The 21,501-nt window shown below is 35.5% G+C and overlaps 3 protein-coding genes and 1 long non-coding RNA gene across 7 annotated transcripts; 3 read left to right on the forward strand and 1 right to left on the reverse strand.

Moving 5' to 3' along the window:
* Window positions 1-251: 251 nt before the first annotated feature.
* LOC111497312 (uncharacterized protein At5g65660-like) lies at window positions 252-1,079 on the reverse strand. Its single transcript, XM_023148078.1, has 2 exons — window positions 669-1,079; window positions 252-587 (listed from the first exon to the last, which is right to left on the reverse strand). Exons 1-2 carry the CDS (start codon window positions 1,074-1,076, stop codon window positions 420-422), a joined length of 576 nt encoding a protein of 191 aa, XP_023003846.1. The 5' UTR covers window positions 1,077-1,079; the 3' UTR covers window positions 252-419.
* Window positions 1,080-5,007: 3,928 nt separating this feature from the next.
* Window positions 5,008-8,935, forward strand: LOC111497208 (auxin-responsive protein IAA9-like). 3 transcript variants are annotated; one of them, XM_023147924.1, is made up of 6 exons: window positions 5,008-5,178; window positions 6,099-6,833; window positions 6,962-7,188; window positions 7,375-7,516; window positions 7,807-7,878; window positions 8,561-8,935. In XM_023147924.1, exons 2-6 carry the CDS (start codon window positions 6,160-6,162, stop codon window positions 8,589-8,591), a joined length of 1,146 nt encoding a protein of 381 aa, XP_023003692.1. In that variant the 5' UTR covers window positions 5,008-5,178; window positions 6,099-6,159; the 3' UTR covers window positions 8,592-8,935. The 3 variants fall into 3 exon arrangements, with proteins under 3 accessions (XP_023003692.1, XP_023003694.1, XP_023003693.1); XM_023147926.1 differs by having other exon boundaries at window positions 7,807-7,868; XM_023147925.1 differs by having other exon boundaries at window positions 5,008-5,174.
* Window positions 8,936-9,690: 755 nt separating this feature from the next.
* LOC111497210 lies at window positions 9,691-13,146 on the forward strand. The gene is made up of 5 exons (XR_002720578.1): window positions 9,691-9,764; window positions 9,875-9,932; window positions 12,092-12,202; window positions 12,375-12,456; window positions 12,886-13,146. It is a non-coding gene; the product is annotated as an uncharacterized LOC111497210 (long non-coding RNA).
* A 3,671-nt stretch (window positions 13,147-16,817) lies between these two features.
* On the forward strand, window positions 16,818-19,848 carry LOC111497204. Of its 2 annotated transcripts, XM_023147915.1 has the most exons (3): window positions 16,818-17,455; window positions 17,555-19,335; window positions 19,574-19,848. In XM_023147915.1, the coding sequence occupies exons 1-3, from the start codon at window positions 17,141-17,143 to the stop codon at window positions 19,587-19,589; spliced, it is 2,112 nt and encodes a 703-aa protein (XP_023003683.1). In that variant the 5' UTR covers window positions 16,818-17,140; the 3' UTR covers window positions 19,590-19,848. The 2 variants fall into 2 exon arrangements, with proteins under 2 accessions (XP_023003683.1, XP_023003682.1); XM_023147914.1 differs by having other exon boundaries at window positions 17,555-19,846.
* Window positions 19,849-21,501: the final 1,653 nt, after the last annotated feature.

The raw sequence follows: 21,501 nt of genomic DNA on the forward strand, positions 1-21,501 counted from the left end.
TTAATTATCTTCCTGTAACATTTATTTTTTTATGATTTATCGTATGTAATTTCATTTTATATTTAGGGATTTAATAATGTTTTAAACATATTAAAAAGGGTTTATTGAATATAGTTTAATTTGATTAATCACTTTTTAAAAGTAAGTATTCAGAATTAAAATAGTATGTACGGTGAGAGTTTCACATATTAATCTCTTAATCTCTTAATATCTTAATGCTGATATTAGTTAATTTTGTGTTTTAAAAATGATGAAATAATATTAGGTTAAATTAGCGACGAAACTGGTTGTAATATACACACAACGAAATTGGAGCCGATGAAATTGTATTTCCGGAGGGAAGATGAAAGATGAAACTGAAAAAGAATTAATTTCCTTCTACTATGTACACAGATGAATCAATGGTGATTCTGAATCTGCTAATAGAAAGGAATCGCGATTCGCGGCGGTTTCGGCGGCTTCTCCACTATCACCTGAATCATCTCCGGCCGAGGCGGCTCTCTAGGGCACGGCATCGCGATGAATTTGGGAATCGAATCCCCAGGCATCACCACCGATAAGCTCTCTCTTTGATTCTTCTCCAAATCCTATTCCAACAAATCAATTCCTCGTTTAAACAATCGAAAGAACGAAAGGAAATGATGAAGGAGCAGCGAAATTAAAATTACCAGTGCAGTAGAGTTGGATTTGGATGGAGACGAAGGGAGGAGGTGATGATCGTGATGTAGTGCTTGGGCAGCGGAACGGCGGATGGATCTGAGTTTATCCCAATGGTAACAGCAGGAGAAGATTCCGCTCAAGGTGAAGATGACGAGAAGGAGGAGAGCAGTGCCGAGAGGAAAGCCTAAGGAGGGTCTGGATGCGTCGGCGTGAGGCGGCGAGAAATCGGGAGTCTCCATGTGGAATGTGTCATGTGTTGGGAGAAAGAACAAGAAACGAAAATTGAAAAAAGCTCCAAATGCCAAATCGAGAAGAAAATGAAGAATGGAATGAGAAAATGGGAGCGCACTTGGGGAATTTATAATGGAAAACAGAGCCAAGTGGAGGAAGAAAAGCAAAGAAAAGTATGTGTACATTGCAAGGGTACAGCTAAGTACGGAAAAAAAAAAAAAGGAGGAGAACAAGAAATGGAGCCCACCCACCAGCCTTCTGCACTCGACGCTCACAATTTTGTAAGTGAAAAAAAAATGTTTGTTCTTTAATCTTTGAATCTGTGTAGAAAATGCGATGGAAAAATGAATGTTTAAGATAGGATTTGATTGGGCTTTTTCCTTTGGTTTGAACTGAGATATGTGGCGTGTGGAACTGGGATTTGTTTGAAGAAAGTGGGAAGGATTTGGGTTCTTGAATGTCTTGAGTTTGGTAGGCATAACGAAAAAAGAGTACCAAATGGAAGTGAATGGGAAGGGGGCAAGTTGTTGTGAATGGGCATGACATGGAAAGGATAGGGACGAAAGCGAAAGGCGAAGGGTATCCAGTTGTTGCTGCTGCCTAATGGGCCACACCCTTGGGGAACAAAGACGCCGCTCTGGGTTGGCTCCCAATATCTGACCCTTCGCTCTACCTCCAATTTCACCCTCTCCTATTCCCTTTTTTTTTTTTCTTTTTTCTTCATTTTCTTCCATTTAATCAAACCATGACTTACCCAACCCATTTTTTCAATATGTTAAAAGAACCCGAGTTGATTCTTAAGAATATTTGAGCCATTCGACTCTGAATTTAGGAGTAGAAGTCTAGAAGATATTAGAGCTTATCTATCTTCTTTGTCCACTTTGAACATAATCCCGGGTACTCATCTGTCCAGTTGGCTCTACTTGGTAATATTCTATACTGCTGTGTATGAAATCATATAGTTTTGGATAAAAAGCTGTCATAATGAGAAAAAAAAAAGGTGGTGTTTTCCTCAGAGGGAGAGAATATTTGGAAAAGAAAGAAAAGAAAAGAACGTGCAATTTGGAGTTACAAAGTTTGAAAAGTGAGGTTTGGGCAAAGGCCCATATGCTTCTCGCCCGTGGCTTTATCGAAAGGACTACAATCCTTGATCTGCTTAGGGTCCACTCTAAATATCAACACCAAAAAAGAAAAAAAAAAAAGAAAAAAAAAGTCAGAACTCAAATGACATTTTTCTTTCCACCAAGGGGAATGTGTGGAATTAATTCTTCTGCCGGCACCCTTTCTTGGATATTTTTTTTACAAATATCAATTACATTTAGTGCATTTATTAATTCAAATATATATTTTTTTCTTTTTGACTTAAACAAATTGTCTTTTTCAGTACACTTTCCCTCCCCTTCTTTACTGAAGGATGAGGTGAAGAGAATGGGCCGGGCCGCGGCCCATTCATAAAAATAAACGGGTTCTCAACTTCTTCGGGCTTAGCCTCCTACATTCTAGCAACGGGCAGTTTATGGGTCAGCCCATAATAGTAGTACGTTGCACATATTTTTATCAGATTTTTTTTATATAAATAAATATTAATAATTTTGTTTGATTTTCGCAAATGCTTTGAAAGTATTTATTACACAAGTTAATTAATCAGTTTCATTTAGTATTGGAGATGAATTAAGTGAGCATTTAAATAGATGATTAAATTAAAAAAAAAATTGATTTGTTGTGACACGTGTGGAGGGAGGGAGGGGGGACAAGTAAAAAACGTGTGTAAGAAGTGGACCCCAGGGTGTCGGTGTTCAGAGTGGAGAAGAGAAGCCCAATTTGATTTTCATGTCAGTGGTCACCATCCACCATCCTGCCATGTCACCGTTTTCCAAGCACTGAAAAAATAAAAAATAAAAAATAAAGAAATGGGCTTTGGAATTGGGCCGGCAGTGAATCGGTTGGTTTAGGGTTAGAAAGATAGAGGGTATTTTGGGAAGGACAGAAAAGGAAAAAGGGTGGTTTTAAGAGTTGAAGAGTGAAGAGAAGGATGATGAGAAGGAGAGGGAAGCGTGGAAGAAGAAGGTTTGTAAGTATGGGAGAAACACGCGTGGGAAACCGGTAGCAGCTAAGCTCATCATGCCATGCCGGAGCACCGACCAGCTCTGCCCTCTCTCTCTCTCTTATTTATTTATTTATTAAACAGTCTTATTATTAATAAAAACAAAAGCAATTAAGTAGAGAGAGAAGAGAGAGAGAGGGTAAAATGGGTAATGATGATTGTGGTAAGAAGAAGTGAAGGGTGAGGAACCGGCAAAAGAAGTTGAAAGTAGCGCTTTATTGTCCCCCCAGCAAGTTTCTTCCTCTTGCTTCCCTGTTTTCTTCTGTCCCCCCTTCTCCTCTCTCCATTTAATGCACTCTCCCCCTTTCTTCTTCCATTTTTGCCCTTTCCTTTCTCTCTTCTCCCACCCATTTTTGATATTGACCGCTAATTACATATGGGTGTCAGTCTCATAATTTTAAGAAAAACACATTAATTAGAAAAAAATTTCATGTGAAATCCCACGTTGACATTGGTTAGAGAGAATAATAAAATATTTTTTTTCATAACCGTGTTAAGGCTTCTCTCTAGATATGTTTTAAAATTTTGAAGGAACCTCTAAAAGTAAAAACTCAATTAAGATAATATCTACTAACGATTGGTTTGAGCTGTTACATTTTCCTATCCATATAAAAAAATATTTAGTTTATCCCTTCCTACCCTTATAAAAAATATTATTTACCTTTAAAAATATTGATACAAAAATATATGCCAAGTTTGTGGCTTTTGATAATAATAATTTAGTTGTTTGTTTGTGACAAAAAAAAAAAAAAAATTATGAATACTTAGATTTATTTATAAATGAATTTGTTGGTTATCTTCTGTTAATGAATGTTTTCAAACTGCGAGCCATTATGATTAAAAAATGTTATTAATTATTGTAAAGATATTGAATATCTTTTTAGAAAATGGTATTCGAAATTTAACAAATATCAGTCCAGCGAGGCAATAAATGTCAATCATAAACTATCTTCTTTTTTTTTTTTTTTTTTTTTTTTTGTCCCTCCTAATTAATTACCAAGCAGCACTGAAATTTAATTTATTGCTACAATTCTCACCTTTTTGTTTGCTTTTACATATGATATAATTATAACACGTGTCACGTAAACATTGTGACCAAAAATTCCAAAATAATTAATAATGATAATGGAGATTAAAATGAATAATAAGAAGAAGAAGAAGAAGAAAAGTTGTAAGGTGGCGGTGGGAGAAGAAGGGTAAAGTGGGGATTTTGAGGCGGACAAGCGCATTTTAGGACTCGCCACTGAATTTAGGATTCGAAGATGATTTTTGCTGCCATACCACGGCATACAAAAGGATACACTCTATGATTTATTTCTGCGGGTATCAAGAACCTTCCAACACAGTCACTCCATCTCAGCCGTCCACCTGTTTTTTCTTTTTACATTTAAAAAAAAATATCCTAATATTAATTAAATTTTCTAATGAATTTGACTCTTTGGTTTTACTTTAGCATTTATTATTTTCATTAGTATAATTTAGTAAAACTGGAAATCATCAATTTCTCCATTTTTTTATTCGTCTTTGTAAACTCATTATTATAGTAAAAATTTATTAAGTTTGATGTACTTAACTTAAATAAATATTATTAACTTCAATTAAAATATAAAAAAATATAAATATTTGCTTGTGTTTATGAAGATAAAATTATATAACAAAAATTATTGTTGAGCTATGTCATTTATTTTATTTTTTCAAAAAAATATTTATATTATTTTAACACTCTAATGTTATTTTTAATTTTTGTAAATATTTGAAAATTATCATTGCATTTTTTTAACTTGAGAATGAAAATATTATTTTTAGGAAAAAAAAGAAAAGAATTGGGTGGGAATTATATATATATTCCACATATACACTTTTTGGATATAATGATTATGAACATGTACGTTAATGCTGACAAACTAAAAATGGACAAAATTAATGGAAAAAGAAGGGGCAGAGTTTTAAGACTTATTTTCGAGTTTGCCCCTTCCCTCTTTTTTAATTTTCCGAGCTTCGTGTTTCTCGGGGAACAAACACACAAATACTCTTTTGTTGCTTTCTGCTTAATGGAAGGCCCTTAAACTCTCTCTCTCTCTCTCTCTCTCGCTCTCGCTCTGCGGTTCCTGCAATTTTCTTTCGTTCAGACAGCAAATTAATCACCCTCCCGATCTTCGCCTCTGATCTACGACTCCTTGTAGGTAACTCCTATAGTCTTCTTCCTTCTTTTTCTTCTTCTTCCTTCACCTGCTTCCTTATATTCTTCTTTTTTTATGCTTCAAATGAGCTTGCCTTGCTTATGTTTGGAATCCATTTTCTTCTTCTTTTTCCTTGTCTGCTCGGAGGTGAGTTCTTCAGTGTTCTTATGAGTTTAACTGTTAATCTCTGTCTTTCTGTGCGTCAAGCAACTCAGAATATTGAAGACACCAGCACACTATTTTAATGAAATGAAAAGAAAAATGAACTTTAAGCGTACTACTGGTGTTTTAGCAGTTGCAGATTTCAGATTCTTCTACTTGAAATAAGTGCGTTGAAAATTACTACCTGTACTTTTCTGGAAACAAGAGAAGTTTTATTCACTAGTTTCTTGTATTTTTTTTTTCCATCTGGTAAGCGCCGGCTTGTTGTATTTTACAGGCTGTTTATTGATTTTCTTTCCTTTTACATTTCATTGCGATCAGAAGCTGCTGGTATCTGTTTCTGTTTTTCGTTTGGTTCGTTTTTATTTTCTGCTTTTCTTTTCGAATCAAGCCATGCAGTTGTGGTACTTAGTGGTGTTAAAGTGAAGCCAGTTTTACAGTGTATGCAGGGTCAAAGCATCTTCATCAAATGCTGTTTTTTAGCCGGTTGATTCTCGAATCACAAAATTCTTCTGTAGTTTTTTTTAATAATCGATGCTATTGGCTAGTTTAAAAGGATCTTTGACTTTTTTATCCCGATGAAAGGAGATTGATCCTGTGATCCATTAATTTTGAATAGCTGTTGACCGATTTCAATATTGCTTGCCCTTGTTCTTTTAAACTGTTGAAATTGGATCCTATTTGCCTTAATAACTACGTAGTTTCTTTTTTAATATAGTTTTAATCTTTATGTACTGTTGATCTGGTTTTGCATATTTCAGGCTATAGGATCGTTTGAATATATTGTATCAACCTAGACTCGTCGAGATATTTGAAGTCCATATGTCACTCCCACTGCTCAATTCTGAAGAGGAGGTTCATGGCAATGTCCCTGTAGTGGCTGCTTCATCTTCTATGGACTGTCTTTCCCAAAATGGTGCCAAGTTTAGAGAGCGCAACTACCTCCGGCTATCGCCCTGTTCTTCAGTGGACAGCTCTGCCATGTCAAACTTGTCCGAGGAGAACAAAAGAAATCTCAATTTAAAAGCTACAGAATTGAGACTTGGTCTACCTGGATCTATGTCACCTGAAAGAGAACAGGAAATTAGCTTGATGAGCGCTGGAGAACCTGATGAGAAAACTCTACTTCAATTGCTCCCTTCAAAGGATGGGTATAGTGTGGCTTCACAGAAAAATATTGTTTCTGGCAACAAAAGAGGTTTTTCTGATACCATGGAAGGGTACTCAGAGGTTAAAGGTCCCCTTTACACAGAAAGAAATTGGATGTTTCATGCAGCCAGTTCCGATCCTGAGTCTTCATATCCTGTGAGCCAAGGGAAATTTCATGCTAATTCAGGGCTAAATGCAATGCTATCGTCAAGGCCTTCTGGACCTCAGCCAAATGCAACCAAAGAATTTCCCTTAAAGGGATTACAGGAATGGCCTTGTGAAACTAAAGGAACTGGCCATGTCCATAAAGGTGCTTCAAATGACCACAATAACTCTCCAGCTTCAAGGTAAATGAAACTGGTTGTGGTAGATGGGTCCCCAAAATTTTGATAGTAGGAACTATGGTATTAACTAGGAAAGCAGTCATTTGAGTTCACCTGATGACAGATTGCCAACTCTCCTCCTTTACTTACAGGGCGCAGGTTGTTGGTTGGCCACCTATTAAATCATTCCGCAAGAATTCATTGGTCGCTAACTCTAAAAACAATGATGAGGTTGATGGAAAACCAGGTTCAGGTGCCCTTTTTGTCAAGGTGAGCATGGAGGGTGCTCCATATTTGAGGAAGGTTGATCTGAGAACATACTCCACGTATCAGGAATTATCTTCTGCTCTTGAGAAGATGTTTAGCTGTTTTACTATAGGTGAGCTCCAATTATTTTCAACCTAGTAGCATGCCAGTTTTTTTTTTTTTTTTAACCATGAGACAAATAATATTTAATGTTTTACTGTTGTCAAACTCAGAATATGGATAGTATGGGTGGTTGTGATCTACATTTTCTTGTTGAATAACAAGAATACCATGTTTTTCTATGGATCTCGTGGTGCAGGTCAGTGTGGATCCCATGGAGCTCCAGGGAGAGATATACTAAGTGAGAGCAAGTTGAGGGATCATTTACATGGATCTGAATATGTGCTTACATATGAAGATAGGGATGGTGACTGGATGCTTGTTGGCGAAATCCCCTGGGAGTAAGTTCGTTGACTTCAATCATTTAATTGCGCACTTATTTCTGTCAATGTAAGCTCTTTAGTTAATGTAACAAGAATACTATGTTGAATTAGATGGCACCAGGACATGTTTTTGAAGTTTCATCCTTTTATATCTAGAAAGGATTGTCTGGATTTAGCCCTTTTAATTGCTTTTTGTCTCCATCACAATATCATCCATTTCTACGATTAATTGCATTCAATTGTATTATATGATGTTTCAAGATTCAGGCCAAGTATTCTGCATATAATTTCATGCACTTTTATTGCAGGATGTTCATTGATTCATGCAAAAGGCTGAAAATCATGAAGGGCTCTGATGCAATTGGCTTAGGTACAGTGTAGTAAGTTGATTTATCACAGTACGATAATTTTTATCTGCCAGAACTCAGTCCCTAGGTAGGCTACGTTTTTGCCGTTTTCTCAATTATCTGATTGGAAGGGTAGTTGAGACTATCAATATCACTTCATTCTTTTTATGGGCTTGGGAGTAGTAGGAGGGGTAGAAGAGATACATAGAAGTGACACTAAACAACTAATTTATGCAGTGAAACAAATAAATATATTCTTATTTCTTCCTTAATTCTAGGTCTGAGGTTTCCATCATCTCATGTGACAATAGTTTGTATATACTTTGAACACGTTTTTATCCCTCAGAGTTACTTGAGCATATTGGAATCTATTGCTATAAATATCCATTGGAGTGAAAGTATCCATAATTTCTTATTTCTTTGTACGGTCTCCTTCACTTTAAGTGGTGAAATTTGATCCTTATGTATATGTAATGCATATGGAAGACCCTTTCAATGTCAGTAATTTGAGAAGAACATGACCTCGGTGATCTTAACTCTATAAGCCGAGGACCAATTAATGTGTATAACTTGTTCATTTGCATCGTGTATTAGATCCCTTGGTCTTTTCATCCACTATTAGTTGTTTGACTTCTGTGGGTGTTGTCTGGTTCACATGTCTTGTAGATTGTGGTTGATAAGTTACGGTACTAATTAATTGCACTTTCTTCTGTAGCCCCAAGAGCAATGGAGAAAACCAAAAATAGGATTTAGCTATTGCTGAAGTGACGACTCCTCTACCAAGTTCAGAGTGGTGGTGTGAAGGAGAGATGTGAAAGTTAAAAAGAAGTTAGAAAATGACTGGAATGTTTATGCTGCGCTGGATGGCATTTGTGGTCCAGATGCTTACCTTGTCCTTTTTCATATTTTGACTCCTTGAAATTTGTCCTCTTTGATCTATTTTTGTCTTTGTCCTTTACTATTAACCATTATCTAGTCACTATGATAATTGGTGTTTGTGGATCTGATGAACTATCTATGAATCTTATCGTTCAGATAATTTGTATTTATTGAATGCACTTGTTTAGAAGACTGGATATTTTCTGCTTAATTCACTGTCCAAGTTTCCCTTGCTTTGAAGTTTTAGCTTTGTGTTAGAACAAAGAGTACCCAATTAGCTATGGTTGTCATTGTTTGGTAGTGAAGTGATTAGTTCCATTGCAATCTGAGATATCTGATTGGTATAGAACTTAGTCCAATAGTAATCTGCTAATCTCATTATGCGAATAGAATTTATGAAAGTAACTCTGCTATTAATTGTAATAAATGCAGGTTTAGTTCGTTACTTGAAATTATGATAGATCTTACTTTTTCCATGTTTGATTAGGTCTGTTGACTGTCATTGAATGAATAAGTAAGCATCTAGCTTTACTTATCTGAAATAGTATCCGTGTGAGTGGTAGTAATAGTATCAATCATATTGCCATGTCAACCTTTTTGGTCTGATTATATGTGAATCACATGTCATCTCAACGCTTCCCTCCATCTCCCTTTTTGTTTGATTCGACTATTATATATGAGAACATATTTGGTTTACCTTTCGGCCTTTTCCTTTAGAAATTGCCTAAAAATGTTCAACTCTGCATCATAAACAATTACAATTTCATGGATTTGATTCTTTAATTGTAATTATTGGTTATAAGTTAGTGCAGTGTAAATCATGGCAAGCCCTCTAAAGTTAGTAAGAACAAAAGAATGGGGTCTTTTGATGGGACCTGTTAGCTCTAGATTATACGAACTATTATATATTTCTTTCAATTATTTAGACATTGAACGGTGCCTTTTTGTTGTTTACCATTGAAATCTCAATTTCTGAATCTCTTTCCCAACGCCCACCGGTTGGAGCTTTCTTTTTCAGGGAAACAGTGCCTATCTCCAAGGTGCGTTATATTTTAGTTGACGAAGTTAATGTTTTAGTTCATAAAGCTTTTAATCATGGTAATTTTGACTCTGTGGAAGTGATTTTTTTATCCATCCGACTTGTATCAAGTGGGTACTGTTCGAGTATTGTTTTGGCTGGAGATGCTGACACAACAGGACTTATCGAGGTAGAATTCTTCCATTATTGTGTGGTATTGATTTTTTTTTACCTTTATTTGTGAGTGGTTATATTCCTAGGTTTTGGAAGATTTTGACATTTGAATGGTATCACGTGTCCCAGAACTTACGAGGATGTCTCATTATTGATATCAGTTTTTTAAACTACGTTTGGATACTTGCTTTGGCATGGGGAAATTTGATTCTTCACTTTTGTTTTCTAATTACTTTAGTGAGTCAAGTTTTAACTTTAAAATTTTATTTTCTTCTTATAAATCTTGAACTTGTTTCGAGTGTATTTTGTTTGAGTTTTGAGTTTCATTTCCCTTTTTTTCGTTGAGTTTGAGCATTTTGGTTTCAGAATTGATTTCTTTTAAGGGTTGACTTTTTGGGCAAGATTTTAGTTAATTGATCTTTTATTGTTTTAAATTAAAATTTAATATTATTGATATTAAGTTTGAAATTAAAATTTTAAGGTTAAAATTGGTACGTGTTCTCCATTTTCCCAAAAATTTCTTTGATGTATATTTCATTATTCTATTTTGATACGTATTATTCCTCTTTTTTATAAAGAAAATTCCCCAATAATTTTATAGGACTGATTCCTATTCAATACCTACATCACTTTCAATATATTGTTCTCTCCCTCGAGACGCTTTTACTGTATTATATGTTTCTGCCTACTTTTTGTTATTTTTTATAGCTACTTTTTTATACTATTTTTTATTACTCTTTTCATTCATTTGTCTTCTCAAAAACCCTGAAAAGAAAATAATTTTTAGCCTAAAACGAACATATATGGTTCAACTTTTTTGTTTGTAACCATTATGAACAGAATAAACAAAAGTAGGGTTCAAACAAGTTCTTATTCTCAATTAAAACTCAAACCATAAATTACAAGAAATCATAGTATATCCAACACAAATGGTTCATAAACATATCAAAATAGTTACTTCAAAAGCATATAAATTTACTCAACCCTACAAACTCAAAGATGAACAAGTTGATGAGCAGAAAATAGTAAGGTTCATTTGAAAGAGACCCAACCCTAGAAAATGGGTGGCTGTGGGTATAGATGTTCTTGCTAATCAATTAGAGATCTAACTCTCTAACAACTTGAGGAGCATTTTGTCCATATAAGTAGCAGAATGAAATGGCAATAATAAAACACAATACAAGAAAGAAGCTCCATAAAAAAACCAGAAGAAAAAGACATTAAACTGCAGACAAGGACGCCTAGCAATGGACAGATAATGAAGCAAACACGTTTGTGAAAAATCCCTGATGGAAAACAAGGGCCTTAGGCTTTTTTTTTGTGGACAGTCCCTACAATTCTGATGCCCATATTAACGTCGATGTGTACTCTCATCACTGCAGCATTTAAAAAAAAAAAAAAAAAAAAAAAAAAAAAAAAAAAAAAAAAAAAAAAAAAAAAAAAAAAAAAAAAAAAAAAAAGATGATAATTTTTGAATGGCTTCTGTTCTTCTTCTCTTCACCATGTGCCCCCACATTCCCTTGATGGCTCACAGAGAGAAACCAAAGATTTGACATTCCAAAACCAAAACTTGGCCATCCAATATTTCAATTCAAATAGGTACATGAAAGTTTCTCGTGTTCCTCAGCCACTGCTCCACGCGTTCTTCCCACCACCCCATCCTGTTTGCTAACCTTTCATGTCAATCAATAGAGACTCCACAATGTGTGCTGTTTTTTAATCACTTGATGTCGATGTGTTTCTTAAAGTGTCTGAAGACGAGAAACTTGAGTTTGCAATTCTTTTGAAGATCAGATGCAAATAACTTGGTGAAATAAATATTGCTTGAGAAAAATGAGATGTTTTTTAAGTCACATCCTACCAAAAATTTATTCAATAAAACTATCACAATAGTGTGATAATAGTTGAATGTAGATGTGAATAATTTTTATACTTTCAGAAGCTGGAAAGACAAACCCTTGGAAAAAGGGGCTAAAAGTCATTTTTTATTTACATACCTCTGTTGAAAGAACAATTTAGCTAAACATTCATTTAGTCAACTGGTGAATATATTTAGTCTCTATGAAAAAGTGAGTATTTCAAATCTTTTAACGTTGTTTCGTAGTAAAAATTTAAAAAGTAGACGAGGAAAAAACGTGGTAAACTTTATCTTTTCTCCTGTCATTGTTGAAGTAGGTGCAAGAAATGGCTACGTTGCTGTTCTACATTTATTTCTTCATGTCTCTGATGTTGAGAGATGCTCAAACTACCACCATAGAAAATCACCATCCTCGTAATCATGCAATGGTAAATGCAGTTTATACTGATATTTCCTTTCATTCAATTGCTCCACCTTCTTCCTTTTTATAATCATGAATAATTAATCACTTCTCATCATATATTACTTCATATTTATTTTGTACGAATGTCTGACTTAATTGAACGTTGAGAAACTGAACCTACTTTTTTCTAAGTGTAGATTTTGTTGAGAGGATGAACGGCTCCGAAAGTAGAGGGGTTCTGAGTGGATTCATGGAGTTACCGCTTGAATTCATTGAAAGGTAAGAGAGTCATTTGTCTGGTCTCGTAGTTCACTCACTCCCGTTATGAAAATAAAATGACGTCTCAGCTCAACTCGAGATAAAGACTCTTTATAACTTGGAACATGGAGCAGGTTGATTTATTAATTAAGAGACAGCCAAAGATTGATTAGAAAAACAGCCTACTGCCCCTCAGCCTTAGCTCGATCGAGGTCGACGAGTGTAGTCGAGAAGTGATCTCACGAACTACATACTATCATTAGAAGAACTTCGCCTTGTATACTACGTATTACTTTACAGATCATTAAGCCCAGAATCCAATAAAATGGGTTAGGACTTTGTACAAATCTAGTATACCAACTCCAAACTTCATACATTCAATTTAGAAAAAAGTAAGTCAAACATATCTTTTAAGCACTATGATAATGTCAGTATGTTGCATTGTTTCAGATTCTGGGCATGTCAGGCTTAATCTCAAACTCTGGATTATAGCTCCATTCATGCATCATAATGGGAATCACTCGAAAACCTGTTGGTCTCTCCCAGAGGTAACAGAGGTTAGTGGTTTAATTTCTCAAAAAGCGAATGATATTATTAATGCCCTGTTTTGGGCCTAATGCAGCCAAATTTATGAGTTATATGCTTCTCAAAAACTCTACACTTTTTTACCAAACCATTATTCAAATTCCTCCTCCACCTTCATTTGCAGTACTTTTGAGCCTTCTAGCAATTAAAAATTATTCTTATGCTCCAAAAAATGTAAGCATATTGACAATTTAATGCATAGTTGGAGGGATTGTGTCATGAAACATGGAAGCAGCAAATTAGAAATTTACAGAAATAAATAAAAATGGGTTTAGGAACAAATGAACATTAAGGAAATTTTAATGTTGGGTTTGGTTAAAAAAGATAAATTAAAAAAAGATTCATCCTCGCATGTGTTGTGTGGAGATTTTGTTTATTTAATAATCAAAATCAACTTAAATTCTGGTTGCCATTTGTCTTGGAATCATATGCTTCAATTCACTTCATTGGGCTCTTTTTTTAATTAAAAAGAAAAGAAAAAGAGGCATTTAATTAATTTTTTTAAAAAGAAAGTGGGAAGAATCGCAATGATATTTGGTGGGAAATCAAATCCATTTGAATTAATTAATATATAATTAATTAATGGTGATTTAATGTTTGAGAGGATTAATAATTAGGAGGTGGGTGGGTGCATTTTGCTTTGTATCCCACTGGTTGAGTGGACTTAGCTCCATTTCTTTTTTATCGATTTTATTTCTGCTTTTACATCTTTGTGGATGCAAATCAGATTATTATTAGCCTCTTTCCAAACCACATCAAATCATTATTTTTCTTTTCTTTTCTGTTCTTTTTAATTACCTTTTAAATTAATAATCTTTCACTTAATTAATTGTTTTTGTTCCTTTTACAACACTTTTAATATTATTCTTTTTCTTTTCTCACCCTTCGTCTTGGTCCCTCCACTTTTATACATTTATTTTATTTAAATTCTTAAAATTTTAAAAATATTTATTTTAAGTTTTTAATATTAAACGTAGAAAATGATCTTTGAAATACCATATCGATCGAAAAAAGGAACAAAAACATTTCTTACATTAACAATTGAGCTTAAAATATTAAGGTTTGAATATTTAAAAATTTAAAAATGTATATTTTGAACTATGAATACATGAATATAGCATAATTCAGAAAGAGAGAGAATAAGGGGAAAAAGGGAAATAATGAATTAAAAAAAAAAAAAAGGGATTGTTCCTAAATATGATTGGCAACACTTCTTTTTATATTTATTTGACCTTCTTAATATTGTTTTATATAAAGATGACAAAAACCCTTGTGGGCCCTTCAAATAGGCGCTAAGATTCCTTCTTAAAGTGGGTTAAATTTGGGTAATTTTTTTAATTAAGATTTAAAATTTATATTTGAATTATAATTTAAGTTGGTTTGAACTATCAGATTATTTTAATAAATGTGACATGTATTAACTTATTAAACTATGAGAAAATTAATATATTAATTTAATTTTTGTTCTCCTTTTTGTAAAATCTCTTGTTGTTGTTGAAATAATTATAAAAATGAATTGAATAAATAGATAAAAAAAATTGAAATGTAACGTGACAAATTTGTAGGGACGTTAAAAAAAAAAAAAAAAGATGAGAGCATTGATTGATTGATAGGAGGGACGTGGACACTGAATTTCCATCAATTTCCATCAATCACGTGCTGCCCCAATTTCACGTTGAGTGCAAATAATTGAACTCTAAACTCTGTCCGTTGCCCTTTTTTCTCATTTATTATTGATTTACCTTAAAAACCCGAAAAAGAAAAATAAATAGTGGGGTTCAATTAAAAATAAGTTAAACTATAAAATTTGTAAAACATTGAGTTAATAATTTATTAGGCTTTAGTTTTAACTTTTATAACTAAACTCAAATAGGCATTTAAAGAAGTATTTCATTTTTTACGGTACAATTACTGTTTCAGTCTATTATTAGAAGAGGACAACTGCTAGCTCCTTGATTCTTTTATAGTTAAATTATCAATATATATATATATATATATTTGAAATTTTTATAATCAATACGATTTTAATTTTGTCTGAAATTAATGGAGGTTGATTTAAATTCCATTCCCACCCATTGTTCTATATAATTTATAAATTACGTGATGTTTTAACTATTTTATAATTCGCTAAATACCAATATTGGTTAATTAAATAATGATCACATATTAACAAAATTAATAATTTTTGGATGGAGAATAATGTAATAATAATAATTTATGAAATTTAACGTAATAACCTAACCATGAAAATTAAAACAAGGCTTAAATTAGTGAAGAAATGAATGTTTGAAAGACAAGCTAAGAGTTCGCTGTCAATCCGTACGCACGAGTTAATCTCATGCATGGATTAAAAGTGTAATCATTAGAGAGAGAGAGACAGATCCCAACAGACGCCACGTCATTTACCCCCAGCCGGTAACCGGTAACCGGTCACTCTCTGGAAACACAATCAAACCACGAGGTGAGGATCCACACGAACCCCATTTCCCAATATTAACACAAACCCTAATTATTTTCCACTAATTACCCTCACTTTTTTTTATTTTTTTTACCGTCGCCCACCGTCCCATAGACCGACCCGTTTACCGTCCGTTCCGTTACTAGTGGATCGTGGGTAATTATCTTCTAGAACTCCGTAATACTCTAAGATCCACGGCTGCGATTTCATCTCCTCCAAATTTAAATAAATAAATAAAAGAAAAAGGGTTTTATAGAAAAAAAAAAAAAAAAAAGAGTAAGGTATAAGAAGGGTTTTGCTGCCAATAATGCGACAGCAATAAGTACGCCATGTTACCCCCCACAAATTTTAATCAAACCCATTCTCTTTCTCTCTCTACTCATAAATTTTAATGCATATATATATATATATATTTTTACTTAGTAGCTAATTAAATTGTTAATCTCAGCATAAGCTAAAATGGAATAATTGAATTGGATTGGAATGAATAATTCATATAAATGTGGACACACAGAGAGAGGCGTCAACTGAATAATGGCGGATTCACATTAATGCTTCACCTAAGTTTGCAATACCCCATTACTGAAGCCACCACAAATATATATATATTATATATTTATATGATGTAATAAAATAATATATTGGAAAGTGGCTTGAAAATCAAGCTATTTTCTTTAATAAACATTGTGGATCTCTATCAACTTATTTTAAAAGAAATTGAGGTTTTTGGGTTTAATAATAAGTCAAAATTGGAAAATTGGAATTAATGAGCATTGGAGTTTGGAAATCATGTGAACTCAATCCAATGAGTCAACATCCCCCCTGAACTCTACCAAATTGCAACTATTTCATTTTTATGACTAACATTTTTTATTTTTTAAATTAGTAATTGATTTTTTGTTTTACCTAATGGGTTTTTTATTTTATTTTAAAAAAGTTGTCATTATCTTTTTAAAAGAACAATTAAAAACGGTATAAAACCAAAAAAAGCCAAAAAGTTGTGTAAAACCAATAATTAAAGAGGGAAGCAGCAAACTCAAAAAAGCCAAAAATAAATTATTAATGGAAAACAAAATCTGGAAGATCTCATCAAATTAATGACCTTAAACGTGCAATAGAATGGACTTTTTTTTTTTTTTTTTAAATTTCCTGTCTTTTAAGTAATTTTAAAAAATCATGTAACCAGATTTATTCTTATCGTTCCTAATAGAAAAAAAAAAGTTACATCAAATATCAAATCAAACTATTTTCTAAAGTTTATTATATTTAATATATATATATATATATTTTTTACTGCAAACTAAAATGGGTATAAATTATAATATGTTAATTATTTAATAGAATACTAAATAACGATTAGAACCGAGCGCGTTGACCTGTAATAATAGGCGGTAACCGGCAGAGTTTGGAGAGAGAGAGAGAGAGAGAGAGAGAGTTTGAATTTGGAAGCAACAGTGTGGGCTTTTGATTGCAGGGCCTCTCCTTTGATTGCAGCATCGGCGACTTAGAACATATAGAGAAATCACAGAACAAGAAATATAATATGCTATCCATTTTCTTCTTCTTCTTCTTCTTCTTCTTCGCAACAACCTTTCTGCAATTTCTTCGACCTTCCTTAGTTCGTTCTTCAGCTTTTCTCTGGATTCTGATTCTTCCCTTGCAATGACGGGTTGGAGAAGAGCGTTTTGCACTTCCATTCCTAAGCATACGGACACCAATGAAGCCCAAACCCCACGAATCACCTCCTCTAAATTTGGGTTTTTCTCTAACCCATCAACGCCTCGCTCGCAGCCGGAGCCGCCGGGCCTCGGTCTCCGCTGCAGAACCTCTGTTGCTACTGATTCTGCAGATTCATCCACGCCCAATCTTAACCAGAAGATAAGCAGTGGCTCCAGATTCTTTCAGTTTTCGAACCCTTCTTCACCCAAATCCCCTTCCACTTTCTCCTTTGTTAAAGCTGGATTACGGCTGTCTAAGGTAATTCACCTGTTCTGTATCTCTCTGATATGCTCTGTTCTTTAGGGTTCAATGAAATTGTGTCTAATTCACTCAACTTCTCTCGCTTTCACTTTGCAGAGTAGGTGTGGAATCTGCTTGCAAAGCGTGAAAAGAGGACAAGGAACCGCCATTTTCACGTCAGAATGCTCCCACTCATTTCACTTTCCTTGCATCTCTGCGCACATCAAGAAGCATCGGACTGTGGCTTGTCCTGTTTGCAGCTCCCTATGGAACGATGCTCCGTTGCTTGATAATCAGAACCCACAGAATCAACCAATCCACACGGAGAAGACGAGAGGAGTCCAACCGATCAAACTCGGAGAGATGAAATCGAAGCCGCTGAAAGTTTACAACGATGACGAGCCTTTGATGTCCCCAACTTCCGGTGGTCGATTCAATCCAATACCGGAATCGGACGAAAACGAAGACGATGAAGAGCAGGATAGCGCAGTTGAGTTTCAAGGTTTCTTTGCTACATCTGCACTATTAGCGTCTCCGAGATTACGTAACATTGTGAAAAATGTAGAAGTGAGTTTATTGCCTGAGGCGGCGGTGGTCGCAGCCGGTCGGAGCTATGAGACCTATGCGGTGGTATTGAAGGTGAAGGCGCCGGCAAGATCCGTAACGACGTCGTCTTCGCCGACCAATCGGAACCTTCGTCCGCCGATTGATTTGGTAACCGTTTTAGATGTTAGTGCGAGCGCGAACAGCGCCAAACTCCAGATGGTTAAACGCACTATGCGGTTGATTCTTTCTTCGCTAAGTTGCTCGGATCGCCTATCGATTGTGGCGTTCTCTTCCAGTTCCAAACGGTTGTTGTCTCTACGGAGAATGACATCCAGTGGCCGCCTATCGGCGCGTCGAATCGTCGACTTGCTCTGCGAAGTTGGCCAAGGAGCGTGTGTTAACGACGCAATCAAGAAGGCAGCGAAAGTTCTCGAAGATAGGCGTGAGAGGAATCCCGCCGCCAGTATCATCCTCATTTCTGACGGACAAGATGACCTTGTCGGAGCTTCTTACTCCGGCAATAGCAAACGATCGGCTCCGGTCGTGTGCTCCACGCGCTTCTCGCACCTTGAGATTCCCGTTCACGCCATTTCCTTCGGCGATGGCCCCGCGCCGCCGGAAGACGCGTTGGCAAAATGTGTTAGCGGCTTGTTGAGCGTGGTGGTACAAGATCTCAGACTCCAACTCGGGTTCGTATCCGGTTCATCTCCGGCCGAAATTACAGCGGTCTATTCCCTCTCCACTCGCCCGACGGCTCTCGAACCCGGTTCAATCCGGATTGGAGATCTCTCTTCTGAAGAAGTCCGAGAAATGCTTGTGGAATTGAAAGTGCCAGTTTCGTCGCTAGGGACTTGCCCCCTATTGTCCGTACGATCCACGTTCAGGGACACGTCATCACAATCTCAAGGCCTTATTTGTTCTAAACAAGTAATGCCAGTACCCAGGCCGCGGGCCGTCCGATCATCTGGCTCCAACATTGAACGGTTGAGGAATCTCCACGTTACGATCCGAGCTGTAGCCGAATCGCAGCGGTTGATGGAACACCATGATTTTTCGTCAGCTCAACACTTGCTGTCATCGGCTCGAGCCTTGCTTATGAAACAATCCGGCTCCACATCAGCTAGCGAATACTTAAAAGGCTTGGACGCCGAGTCAGCCGCGGTGAGCCGCCGAAAACAGGTACATATGCAAAGCCAAAGGCAGAACCAGAACATCATGGGAGGACGAGATGCAAGCCGAGTAGACGAAAAGTATGAGCCACTTACGCCGACGTCGGCTTGGCGTGCCGCGGAAAGACTAGCTAAAGTAGCGATTATGAGGAAGTCGATGAACAGAGTCAGCGATTTGCACGGGTTCGAAGATGCCAGATTTTAATTCAAAATCAAAACAATAATAAAAAAAATCATAAATCATTCTTGGAAATAAAAAAATAATTTAAAAAAATTATGATTGGACTAGTGGGAATGGGCCCGGGCCTAGAATATGGACAAGAGTACAAGACGGCTTGGCCCTTTTCCCTTTTTTTTTTTTTTTTTTTAATTTAATTTTTTTCCTTTTCTTTTTATTTCTTTTCTTTTTGGGCATTGGCAGAGGAAAGGAACAGTAAAGTGGGAGTAAAAAAGGGGACCCAGCAAAGAAGAGAGATAGAAGAGTGAGGTGATGGACTGAGTTACCAGAAGAAATTGCATTATTTTGAAGCCTAAGTATCAAAAAACTCGGGCTGCCCCATTCTGTTTGTTTCTTCCTCCTTACAATATTCCCCATCTTTTCTTTCCCCCTCTCCTATGGAGGAGTCTTGTAAAAATTTGAAGATATGATAAAAAGCTATTATATTATCAAATGAACTTCCAGCATCTCTCAAGTTTTGTACGTTTGTTTGGAAATTTGAAGAACTCTTTCCTTGAAACTGGATTTGTTTTCGGAGCATTTAAGAATTTGGGATTAGTTGGAAGCGTGATGAGAAGGGTTTATATTAATCACAAAGGGTATTTGCTTGGACTCATTAATGAAGCAAAGCAAAGTATCTGCTTACACTACACAGCATTTGGATTTGGAAGTGATTGATATGATATTGTCTAAAGGCATATATATGAATGGGTTGATATTTGGATATCAATATCTTGGCCTCACTATCTCACATGTGGCGCACTACCATTTCTTTACTCTCTCAAATGTCAAAAAAGAAGAAAAGGAAACACACTCTGGATAGCCTCAAACATCATCAGTAGAGAGAGAAGAAGAAGTAGAAGAAAATGAAAGTGCTGTATCCATATCCATATCTGTTTCACATCTTTCAGAAGAGACCGAAAGAGGAATTTGAGACCAAAATACAATATAAAAGCTGATCCCCTTCTTTTCTGGAGTCTTCATTTCTTTTCCCCTGTCAAACCCAACCATTTTTCTTGATTTTTACTACCCATTACTTAAATAATATGTATATATATATATATAAACTTAACAAAGACTTGCAATGGGATAAGTGTAATGGACAGGAGTACAGAACAAGGCAAATAAACTATTCCCCATACCAATTATTAAAAATTGATTCAGAAAATTAATTATTTCCATCTCCAACTCGACCATATTTCAAATGGAAATTCACCATGGTCGGAAAAGGACTTACCTATAGTTGGGTTAGTAAGAGCTTTCTGCTACAAATATGAGAGAAATACACAAAAGGAGGGGGGGAAAAAAGCCAGATTTTTAGGGATGGCATTAGCTTGTTAGGTCGAGAGGGAAGTTTTGATCTTCAAGGTACAACCCCACAAGTTTTTAGGGATGATATGAGCTTGTTCGAGGAGAAAAATAATGAATCAGTAAGGTCTATGGCTCTTGGTCTACGACTTCAATAGCTACATTAAACTGCAAGCATTATTATAAGAAAGAATCTTCGTACTATATTATAGGCTTAGAGATGAATAAATTCTAGAGAAAGATTCCCATTCCACCGTCAAAAACATTCCCAGTCCCACTTTTTAAACAAATCACAGGGAGGGACTGAATATCTTTGATATCAAGGCCAGCACAAAACTCAACACATTAATGGGGAAAAAATGCCTTTTCAACGGCCTTTCAAAACTAAAAAAGGAGGGAAGGTAAGAAAAGGATTGGGCTGAGAGGGGAGGCTTTTCTAAGCTTTCATTTCCTGAGGGTTTCTTTACTGCGCTTTTTTGAGGGTAATGACCTCCTTAATTTGCGCAGACTTTTGGAACCAATTATGATGAGTGGTTTAAGCTCTTTTGCTTTAGTTTTGATAATGCATTGGCTGAAGGAGCATGAATCATGTCGGTGAATAATTCAATAATAAGAGTAGTGTGTGTGGGTATCGACATCCCCCTTAGTGCTCACTGCCCATTCTATTTATTCAAATAAAAAAATGGGGAGAGTGCTCCATCATCATCATCCCTACGTCTGTGGGCGCAGACAAGGTCTCCATTTTATGAGACACAACAAGATGAGAAGATGTAAAAGTTGGTAATCAGGAAGTAAATTTTACTCCTCGAGTATTTCATTTTTTC

The sequence above is a fragment of the Cucurbita maxima genome, unplaced genomic scaffold, assembly GCF_002738345.1.
Source record: "Cucurbita maxima cultivar Rimu unplaced genomic scaffold, Cmax_1.0 Cma_Scf00023, whole genome shotgun sequence".
NCBI lineage: Eukaryota > Viridiplantae > Streptophyta > Magnoliopsida > Cucurbitales > Cucurbitaceae > Cucurbita > Cucurbita maxima.